The 12,110-nt window shown below is 36.4% G+C and overlaps 1 protein-coding gene across 1 annotated transcript in view; it reads right to left on the reverse strand.

Annotated features, from left to right (window-relative positions):
• Positions 1–2,128: 2,128 nt before the first annotated feature.
• The window catches only part of GSR (glutathione-disulfide reductase), a 25,163-nt gene continuing 15,181 nt past the window's right edge, over positions 2,129–12,110 (reverse strand). The window contains exons 7-12 of the mRNA XM_023538342.1: positions 10,236–10,322; positions 8,990–9,148; positions 6,808–6,919; positions 5,465–5,596; positions 4,554–4,687; positions 2,129–2,608 (exon numbers count right to left, since the gene is read on the reverse strand). Of these exons, the coding sequence (XP_023394110.1) occupies positions 2,459–2,608; positions 4,554–4,687; positions 5,465–5,596; positions 6,808–6,919; positions 8,990–9,148; positions 10,236–10,322 (774 nt within the window). The 3' untranslated portion in view covers positions 2,129–2,458. The remainder of the gene's footprint in view (positions 2,609–4,553; positions 4,688–5,464; positions 5,597–6,807; positions 6,920–8,989; positions 9,149–10,235; positions 10,323–12,110) is intronic.

Consider the following 12,110-nt stretch of genomic DNA (forward strand, 5'->3'; position numbering starts at 1 on the left):
GTACCAGGAATGATATTACGAAACTCAACATAAAGAATATAGAAATGATTGTCAAGTGTAAAATGACATTTACAAGGTGAAAATGTAGTGCAGACCTATTGTGTGACCAGGTATTATGGGAATATATAGCAAATAAAACTACTAGCCTTCAGGACACGGTTCCATAGTGTAGCGGTTAGCATGTCTGCTTTACACGCAGAAGGTCCTTGGTTCGTGCCCCAGTGGAGCCACAGTCCATGGTCTATGGCCATGCCAACCTGAACAAGCCCCATGTCTGATCTTGGAAGCTAAGCAGGGTCGGGCCTGGTTAGTCCTTGGATCAGAGACCACCTAGGAAGACCAGGTGCTACAGGAATAAATGATGATAACTTTTTTAAAAAAAAGTATTAGTCTTCACAAAGGTGGTTTTAGTCAAGACTTGTAAAATGAGATTTCTAGGTCTTGTGATTAAAATGGCCACAAATTCTGTAACACTCCTCCCACTGAGGTGAAGAGTCATTAACTTCTGCTTAAATCTAAGTTGGCCTTAGTGACTTGCTTAACCAGTAACATGTGGCAGAAGTGATGTTCTAGAACTTCCGAGGTTAGGTCATAAGGCATGTATCATCTGCCTGGGAATCTTGGAACAATCTCTGGGAGCCCTGAGCTTCCGTATCAGCCCATTACACCTTGAGACTGCAATACTGGAAAGACCACACGTGAACACTCTGGTTGACAGCCCCAGCTGAGACCAGCCTTCCAGTCATCCTTGTCTAAGTGTCAGATATAGGAATGATTCTGTTTTAGACTTTCTAGACCAGTCCAATTGCCAGTTGAATACCTCCAAATGATCTCCGTCAACACCAAAGGAAGAGTCATCCTTGCAAGCTGAGATTTGCTCAAATTCCTAACCCACATAATCATGAGATATAATAAAGTGGTTGCTATTTCAAGTCACTAAGTTTTCAGGCAGTTCGTTATGCAGCAATACATAACTGGATCATCAGGCAAACAGGTGAGAAAGAACATTCCACACAAAATAAACATGCACTCTTATTATCCAACCACGTTGAATGAACTCTATCATTTCTCAGAATCTTGACCCACTATCTTTTAGGCTGGTAGGTAAGAAGGGTAGGAGGAGGGAGAGTAGTGTGTGGTTATGTCAGTCCAGTCCATGTCCAGGTTTTTAAACCCTATTTTCTTGCTGCAACAGTCACATAATCTAGTTAACTAACATAGTATTTTTCTTTCATTGACACTGGAACTATTTGAAGTCTGTGCAGCAACCTGGCCAACCAGAAAGACATTCATTCATTAAAAGCTTTATGACAGAAGTCAGTAGCACTATGCCACTAATAAAAGCCATGGAAAATTTGAACTAACTTACCTAGCTAGTAAAGGCACATGGAAATAAACTATTAAAAACCTAAGCGATTTCTAGACTGTTCTTCCAACTCAACCATTAAATTGGCGAAATGCTTTTTATACCTGTGGTCTATATTTATAAAAGTGAAATATCTTTTCTCCCCCATAAGGCCTTAAGCCTTTGGCTCAGTGCTGGCATCTGTTCCTCCAATGTGCAACATTCTTAGAAAATGAACTGTTACCTATAAATTAACAACAACAAATTTTATAAGAAGAAAAAGCTGCAATTTTATTTTTAAATTTTTGGAAATAATTTCCAGAAAAAAACAAAAGGACAAGAACACATAAAAGAACTGAAATCATTCATTGAGCCACTGAACTATGAACTCTGAGCAGACAGACTTGTGAAGTATTGGAGTCCCTCTCCTTCTGAAAGCAGGAATCACTTCTAAAATGTCCCTCACTTACGTAACCAGCTTCCTCAAATCTTTTCCAAGTTTAATGTACTTTATCTCATAAAAGTAAAACAAATAATTTGTAATCACTTAAAACAAAAGAAAGAATAAAATAAAAGAGGCAGGCCTCTTGTGTCATGTTTTTAGAGAAAGGTCACATCCCTGAAGCAGCTTTGCAATATGCAGAGCACAGTACTGGCTTTAAAATAAAACCCAACCAAACCAAAAAGAAGAGATTCTGTGCACTTGCATTATTTAAATGTGAACAGCTGCTAATATACTTCTCTATAAAAAGTAGGAAGCTATATTCATTCATTCGTTCATTCATTCATTCAAAGTACATTAATTGTAGTTCACATAGTTTTACACTTGGGATGAGGCTCAAACAAAAACAAAAACAAAACCAGCTAGCACAAAGCTGTTAATAAAAAACTTTAAAATATTATTGTGAGAAGTAATCAAATGAAAATTATCCTACATAACAAAAAATTCCCAATTACATAAATAAATTCTTATTATGTACTGAAAATTTCTACTGTCAGAAGATCCTAATTAAAATAAAGAAATACATAAAATAAGAACAGTTTAAGTAAATGTGATTTGGTTCACTTCAGAAAGTGTACTGGTCCAGCTGCCAGCCATAGGAGTCTGAGTTCTCAACGAAGTGTGACCAGTTCTTCCGAAGAGGTAGGGTGAATGGCAACCGTGTTGTCAAAGTCAGCTTTTGTGGCTCCCATTTTCACTGCAACGGCAAAACCCTGCAGCATTTCATCACACCCAATCCCTTGCATGTGGATCCCAATCACCTGAAGAACAAAAAGAGAAAGATATCGAATATTAAAAACTTCTAAAAAACTTACACCTCCAACCCCAACAGGCATGACAAAGCTTACATTGTCCTATCTCAACATCCCTCCCCAGCCCATCTCACATAGTCCTCCCTCAGGCTTTCTGCCTCGCTGACGTTCTTTCTGCCCTGGATACTCATCATGCTCTCTCTTTTACACAAGTCATTCTCCTTCTGCCTAGACAATCTTCCAGCACCTCTTTTGACAGTTAAAGACCATTCATTCTTCAGAGAAACACATTCCTTCCTGATCAAGTTATACTGTCTATCACATGATCTCTCGCTACCAATGTTTCTCCACCATGGTTCTATCACAACGTATTTATATTTTGGGGGACCAGACAATCACAGTCCATCTTTCATAGCACACTTTAATCTCCAGATGACAGAACCCTGTCTGCTTTTGCTCCCCACTCTATCCCTACAGCCCAGCACAAAAATGGCCCTCAGGAGGCACTCAGTCCTACATGCCAGATGACTCCACGAAGGACCATATGAGGCATTTGTTTCAAATCACATTTTCCAATGAGCTTTCTCACTATACTTTAAAACTATTAGTTAATGTTCCCCTCAGCAAATGTTTTGAGGGTAAATAGTCCATTGAAAAACAGAGAACATAAAATTTATCTACAAAAATATTTTGTTTAAAAACAAATCAAAACTGAATGGTACACTTAAAAATGGTTCAAGTAAATTTTATGCTAAGTGCTTTTTACAATTAAAAAAAAGTACATCTCAATTTAAAACAAACAAACTCCAAATCATGTATTATATATGCATTAAACAGTCAGATTTTTAGATATTGTGATCTAAACTGAATTTACAACACCAGAATTTCTGGTGACAGCGGGAAATTTATATTACTCTTCTCTATATCCCAGTTATTAAGTCTTTAGCAGACTGTCAGGTAAGGTTTATCAAATGAATGAATGATAAATGGTATGAAGAGATAAGTAGGAATGATAAACTGATATGAAGCGATAAGTAGGCATCTTGCTGATTCTACATCTGGAAATCTTAGGCTACTGAGGAACATTCAGAGACAAGAAAAAAAGCAACCTCTGTTTTGCTGCCAACCCACTTATTTTCTTCTCTTTGCTGATTCTCTGAGTCTGTCAATCCTCAACGATGTTGACTTCTATAAGCCAGGGACTATGTCTTACGGCTTTTGGAGTACAGGACCACTGAATCAGATACAGACTATGTTCTTTCTGATAAGAAGAGTTGGAAACTACATTGGAATCTTCAATTGAGCCACTATCCCTCACGGAGCCACGTTCCCAAGGCATATTGCTAAGTTCCATTTTAACATTTAATTCAACTTGTTGAAAAAACCAAGAGGCTGACCTAATACCCAATTTTTAAAAAAATCTGTTCAAATTCAAACCAAAATCATAAGAAGATACCATTTCACATCCACTAGAATGTTCATAATAAAAAGACAATAGCAAGTATTAGCAAGAATGTGGAGAAATTGGAACTCTCATACAAGGCTGAGGGAAATGCAAAATGGTGCGGCCACATTGGAAAATAGTTTGTTAGTCCCTAAAAAGTTAAACCAAAAATAGATAATTTTACTGAATAAACTTGCTCTTCTTCACTGATTAAATTTATCTTACATTAAATCCTCACACTTACCCATATTTCTGAGTTTCCTATCTATCCTGGCCAATGATAGTGAGCTTTGTGTGTGGTTTTCAAACTTTCCCCCTTGGTTTGCAGTAGAACCTTCTTTCTAAATGAAATATTATAGCAGCTCAATATATGTAGGCAGATAAAAGTGAGACTGTTCCAGTTGAACCAGGAGACTTAACTACTTGGTCTCCTTCCTCCCCACCTCACCAAGATGCCCCAACCCCTGCCAACTTGAAGTCACTCTTTAGCTTACTGGATTTTCCCCATACCTTCTCTTCTTTGTTGGCACAAACCATTTTCATCACACATTTTGTTTTCCTTTTGGTAATTGCATGATACATTGGGGTAAAGGTGGTTGAGTAGGTCTTCACATTTTCTTTTCCATATTTAGAAATGGCCTCATCTGTAATGCACAGGGGGAAAAAATCTATCAAAAAAGTAAACAATTCCACTAACCTATCAAAGAGAGAGCAAGAAATACATAATCTGAATCAAATCATGAGAAAACATCAAACAAAACCAAAATGAGCATTATTCTACAAAGTAAATGTTGATATCATAAAAGATGAAAGACTGAGGAATTACATCTCTCGATTAAAAGAGACCAAAGAGGTATGAAAACTAATTACAGTGATTATCCTGGACTGAATCCTGGACTTCGGGAAAAAAAAGTTAAAAATGATATGATTTGAGATAATTGGTAAATCTGAGTAAGACCCAAAGTTTAGATAATACTGTATCAATTTGAATGTTCTCATTTGAAAATTACACTGTACTTCTGTAAGGAAACTGCCTGGTTCTTAGGAAACAGATACTGAAGTGAGTGAGTGAGTGAGTGTGTATGCGCACATGTGACACACAGAGAGAAAGAGAAAAAGAAAAGAAAGCAAAAAATGTTAACGGTATACAGGAGTCCTCTGTACTATTTCTGCAACTTTTAAATTTGAAATTAGTTCAAATAAAAAAGCTTAAAAGAAGTAAAAGAGATGACAGCATTGTATGGGGGGAAATTAATTATATGCTTAAAGTGATGGTAAGGAGGAAACTGGAACTGTGACAAGAGGTTAACCAAAACGGAGTGTAACCAAGGAGACAGATTTAGTCAGCTGACAGACATCTAGTTTAAAGTTGGGAGTGGAGGGAAGGAAACCACAAATGACCTTCATTTTTAAATACCTACCTTCTGTGAGTCCCACTGTCCCAATAGGGGGGTGACTAAAGACCACTGTGGGGATGTTGTCATAGTCTAATTTGGAATCTTCTTTGCATTCAAAAAGTCTATGGGCAAGTTTTCGGCCAGCAGCTATGGCAACTGCAAAGATATTTTAAAATTAGTGTTTAGTTTATTGTTCATTTTAACACAGCAGAACTGTTCTAACTATTTAGCCATCTGGCTTAATATACTAGTTCTGACGTTTTACGCCAATGCTCATAATACTGAGTTCAATATAATGATGACAGCGATGGCTCAGTTAACAATTCAAAACTATCAACTACGTGAATTCTGTACATTCTAATATAACAAATAAAAAAGAGACACATACAAGTTCCCAACCATCTGGCAGTGACCTAGTTAATGAGGATATCACCTTTTCAATACAATATTTATGGCGCAGACTATTTTAGTTTTAAGCATCTTCGGTTCTACTTTATAACCACATTCAGTTCACGCTAATTTTTTTTAAGTTTATTTTTATAATTATTTCATTTATTCTTTTTAAAAAGTTTATTCTTCTTAATCTGTTTTTACCACTAACAGTCTTTATCTTAAAATAAATGACTTAGTTCAGTAAAAGCATCAGCTATTAATTTTGATTTGAAATTGACAGTTGTTTCCCCCAGAAAATAAGTTATCAGTAGGATACAGAAGAAATTTCTTCACTTTGACAATTTTCAAGATTGTGTTATAAAGTTTTTGAAACTTCGCTTGTTATTTTGCTTTTGTGAAGAGAACTTTAGAGAAGCTAAAAGGCTTTGTGTGTGTAATGGGAAGTTTCCATTCTGAGGTAAGGCCCAGAGCCATTTTGGAAAGGATAGTGAGGTCACAGAGGGGTATGGAGTGAAAGCAGATGGAATGATGCTGATACAGATAGAAGTGTGACAAAAAGCTTGAAAAGGTGCCAGTTAACTCAGGAAGTAGATTGAGGTATAGAATTCAGGGGATGGATGGGGGTCAGTCTTGGCTGTATTAAGACTAAATAGTCCTATAAGAATCCCACTCAAAATTACTTCTTCCCAAACTGTCACCACACACAACTGATTCTAACTTACAGTGTTCAGACGATGACTGTATCGACTATATAAAAATTTTAGTCTCCACTAAGCATTTTTAAAGTAGAAATGAATATTATTTAGAAAACATCAGGTTTTCTAAACCAATACCTATTTCAATATTTTTATCATTTTGATGACATAAAGACATTCATCCTTTTAACTTTGCTTAAGCTGATTTGACTATGAACTGCTGAACAGTTTTATATAACACAGAGAGCCTCCATTACCCAAGAAAAGAAGAAACATTACCTGGAGTAAGAAGAGCTTTTCCACACACATCTCCAACTGCATAGATGCCTTTTACATTAGTATTCTGGAATTCATCTACGATGATATGACCTTTCTTGTCAGTTTGAATCCCCTGAAATTGTGAAGGGACATCGTGTAACTATCCAGCTTATCTACAAAAAATGGCAGATCAAATCTCTGGATCTACCTCATTTCAGGCACCTCTTCAGCCTGAATCTCCAAGAACTACAAGACAAAAAATAGAAGTTGCCAAGTTTCCTATCTTTTGTTTAATTGAAAAGGGAAATGTGTTATCCAATTTTGAGGTGTTTTAACAGGATCTGCAACGTACAACTCAACTGGACAAGTAAACATGAACAAGAATCACTCAACTATTAGACCTGCTACCTGCTATCTCTGTGGAGTCCATCTAGGACAGTGTTTTTCAACCTTCTTCCACTGAAGCAGTCCTCCTGAAGCTTGCTAACTCATACCCTAGAGGGGCGCAACTTGAAGCGGTCATCAAAAGCAGATTTCTGTGAAGCTTACCATTTTATCTTTGACAAGCCAAGCAAATTTTGCATTCTATTCTAAAGTATATTGCTGTTTCCTTTAACCAAAATATTGTCCTATAAATTGAGTCGAATTTTTGTTCCAAGATGGGTCATGCTTATCTTGTGGTTTTCTAGATGCCATGTGTACACAATCCCATGTGAGTAGAGACAACAGAAGCAGGAAGCAGGTACTGAAGAGGTCAAGAGCAATTACCTTTGAAGCCAGATCAATCTAGGTTCAAATCTCAGCCATTTGCTAGCTATGAGATATTGTATAACTACCTATTTATCAACAAATATTTGAACTTCTAGTACAAATGAGGCATTAACCTGGTCACTGTGAATATAGTAGTAAGTAATATAGACGTCCTCCCAGCTCCACGGAGTTTACAGCCATAAATTATTAGCTCTGTGCTCCTGGTTTCCTCATCCTTACCCTCAAAGAGTTGTTGGAAAGATTAAATTAGCTTAGTAACATGTTGACAAGACCTATACATAGGAATCATTCAATTTGCAATATAAAAATATATCTTAACATTGAGACAAAAATTTTTGCCTCATTTTTTAAAAAATTCAGCGAATATAGTTGAAAACTGGACCTACCAATGCCTCGATCTATACAATGGCAAAATATCTCTTGAAAGGTGAAATGCCAGATGACTAGTTTTGTTAAGATAAAAATAGACCACTAGTTTTACTAAATTTCACTGAACAATAAGATTAAAAACAAGCAAAACATCTCCCAGGTATTTTATTTTTTTAATGCTAATATCTTTTTTATAGAAATGTCAAAAGAATCTACACTATAACAGGTATTAATATTAGAATATAAATCAAAATGTTATACTTCTCAAGAGACTCCATCAAATATATAAACCTCAAACATATGAAATATCTACTATTACTAGTAGAGTAGTACAGGATATTAAAAATATCATCACCATCATTGTCAATAGCAATTGTTAACATTTATTGAGTTCATACTATAAGCTGACAGCTTAGCTAATTACTTTGAATGCTCTCTCTCATTTACTCTTCACTATAACCCAGTAAGGCAAGTACTATTTTTATTACCATATTTACACGAAGCTGTTCAAACTTAATAGTAATTAAGCTGCTTGTTTAAGGCCATATAACTGGTAAGTAATGAAACTAAGGTTCAAAATTGGGTCAAACTCTGGAACCCATGCTCTAAGCTACTATACTAGACTTTCCTTCAAAATTTAAAAGAAATATCAATGCTAATTGTAACCTTAATAGTTCAGCTTCACATCTGCTACAATGTCCAGGACAAATTACACACCCAGCAATCAAGATTAGAGCTGCAGACAATAAGGAATAATTATAAGGCTTTAAAGAGACAAGTTTCATAATAAAAAAGGAAATCTATAAGGAAGAGGCTAGTCAAGAAACTGCTGGACAATCCAGATTAGAGGTGGCAGGGACCTGATCTAGGATGATGATGCTAAAAAGGAAAAAAATTTTTAAATTTCAAAGAAGCAGCAATGAGATTTGATAACAAACTGGATACATGGAATAAACAGAAAAGAATCCAATAGAATCCACTACAATTTTTGGGTCTGGGGGTGGAGGAGACACAGAGATACTAAGAGATTCAAGAATGTTTTGGGCAAACTAACTCAGCTTACCACTTTGTTTAAATTCAGAGACCTGGAATTTGGGTCCCGCCCAATGGCCCAGAGCAGGCAGTCAACATCTGGAATAGTGGTCAAGGTGGGTTTCCTACCAGGAACTGAAGTAACCATGCAGAGTTCCAAGCCCGAGGAAGTCTTTTTAACTTCCTTGACCTATTGGCAGATAAATGTGTTAATTGTGGGGAAGGGAGGGAAAAAGGAAAGCAAAAAGGAAAGCTAGAATTCTTAACATTTAAAAAAATCCCCACTGAATCCTACCTGTAAATCTTATGTGCTGATACATTTACTTTTCCCCAAAGGCCACCAACACTAGAAGTCCTAGGAGCCAAGACTGTTTCCTACATTCCCCCAAATCATCGAGCCAACAGCCAGAAATGTCAGCTCATGTCAGCAACATAAGGCTTCAACTTAAAAACAAAGCATCTTAAATTTTACTTCTTAAAAACTGTGATAAAATTTTAAGCCATAAATCTAAATACAATGATTTGCAATTGGAGTGAGAGGAGGAGGAAATAAGCTATAGCAGCATCACCAAAACACTTTTTCACACTGTACAATCGTTGCTTCTCCCTGGACATTCTTAACCAGAACGGGGGTGGGGTGAGGGTAAGACAGGTCTGGAGAGTGCAGCCCAGCTACAGTTTGGTGACGGTCCCAAGGGGATTCTGATGTTGACCCCCGCCACCAACCTAGCACTTTCACATTCACAAAGCATATTCGCATTTATTATTTTACTTGAAATGGCCTATGGTGAAAGGGGGAAACTTTGGCAAAAAAAAAAAAAACATTTTTATAAGGCCAATGCTCCAGGAAAATTCTGAAATTTAGGTGATTTCCTGAGAAGTAGAGCACTTTGTTATTCTTTCCACCTGCAAAACCCAAAAGAGCATGCTTTAAGAATAGAGTCTATGACGATATTTCCTGAAAAATAAATATAAACCTGGAAAATAAAGATGTTCAATTAAGGCGTCTGAGCACAAAAATTCAAGTTTTAGTCTTACTAAACTATATTCAAATACCAGATTTCTAATCTTTTATATCTTGACTTCATTAATTAATTAGTGAGAAATACAGCTTCTCAGAATAAAGCAGAGTTGGTAGTACTCTACTCTAGAAAATAAACTGACTAGGGTAAACAAAGAGTTTGTGCTTATAAAACCAATGGGGTGAAGCCAAAAGCACAAAGTGTGATTCACACAGAGAGACAAGGGCTGTAAACATGACTTGGGCTAGGTCATACCTGTGAGTACTTCAGGACCTCTATGCCAGCATTCTCCAGCTCTTCGGTGCAGTTGGAACTGATTATTGAATCAAAATTTCTAAGTACCTGTATACAAACAAAGATAGCAGAAGTATAGAGGCAGGAAATAAAGATACGCTATAACCTCAGGAGAGAATGTTGGTATCATCCTTCCTCTTATCTCTTCATTCATGGCACTATTCTGAGTGGAGTTTTAATAAATCTATTTTCCTACACAGCCGCCAATGTCTGTATTACATCCGACTTCACAAACTCCTGTTCTACTGTTAAACAGATAGGCAATCTCAGCCCTCTACTATCACCATGTTCCTCTACTCCAAGTTTCCTTTTCTTTTCCATAAGCCTAGAGATCAGAAATTCTCTTTCCCCTTTTATTACTCCAAGGCCAGCTTTCCTTTTGACATGATTTAAGGGAAGATTCTCTAGCAAAATCTCTTTATATAGGTAGAAAAGTCAATGGTGTGGCCTTGGAGATTTATTTTATTTTATAATAGTCTTAATATCTGTTTAAGATCATAAACTACTTTAGGATCCTATATTGGTATATGTGGGATCCATTTCAATTAAAGTTTCCAACAAAGTTGAAAACACTGCTTTTTTTTCCCCTGGAATGCTAGCTGTTGTTCTAGAGAATATTTGTCTGCTTATTCTCTTCTGCTTATCCTCGAATCTTTCTAATGACTTATATGGTATGAGATGTTATCCCCATTTTTTTTTCAGATGAGAAAGTCGAGACTCTAAGAAATAGTGTGACTTTTAGAAAGTACTAGGACCAGAATTCAAATTGAGATCGGTCTGAATCTTCAAATCAAACTCTCTCCACATTATGCACTGGCTTCTTTCCACCCCATAATTATGGCAACCATGTAAGTCACCGGAACCATTAAGAATGGACCACTGTGTACCTACCAGGGCAGACAATTTCTGCTCCATTACCCCTTGCAAGCCTATAGACCACGGGAAGGCACAAGGACCATGGAAGAACAAGGTTAAGTCCATTCTTTTTTTTTTCATTAGTTTCAAGTAAAAGTAAGGCCATTCTTTCACATCTCTCAGACCAGTTAATAGAGCCACTAAATGGGGAGTAAAGAGATATGATTTCATATTCTCGGAACCAAGGCTCATTAAACTGCCTTCCATATCTATGGAGACACTTTATTTATTTATTTTTTAAATTGATTTCAGAACACCAAGCTGAGGTGGGAAGCTCAGTGCAACTGGTCAATTTTATCTTACAAGGTATTCACATAGTCATTAACATCGCTGCTATAACGATATTCTCACACTTCACCTTCTTCACAGCAGTCATTCACTTAATCTTTGTTAGAACACTATCGTTATGAGTAGACATGCAGTGAATGTCTATCTTGTAGGATTTACTCTAAAAGGTGCTAGGAGGATATAAATATGCATATTGACACCTCTGTTCCCTTTCCAGTGGAGAAAGACATGTAACTTTTACAAGGTAAACTGAGGTCGACACTATGAATTCTCTGATTCATTCAATCCATTAACAAATATTTATTAAGTTTTACTACATAGAAGACATAAAATATTAGAACAAAAGACTAATAATTAACTATTAGGATATACAGATAAGGTGTTTTATAAGAGACAAATTATACAGAACAGGGAAGATTTCATGGAGAATGTGCCATCTGCATTAGATCTTGATGATTTGGGAAGGGAAAGCAGTTTAAGCAAAAGAGTCCATACAAATATAAACACATAGGGCCAGGTTACAGATAGAAAATAGCAAGTAGGCTACTCTGAATGGAAGAAATTTGAAGAAAATAAGTAGGGAATAGGCCAGAGAGGGTTAATATCCTTCTGGAAGACAGGGAATATGTCTGA

The sequence above is a fragment of the Pteropus vampyrus genome, unplaced genomic scaffold, assembly GCF_000151845.1.
Source record: "Pteropus vampyrus isolate Shadow unplaced genomic scaffold, Pvam_2.0 Scaffold8, whole genome shotgun sequence".
NCBI lineage: Eukaryota > Metazoa > Chordata > Mammalia > Chiroptera > Pteropodidae > Pteropus > Pteropus vampyrus.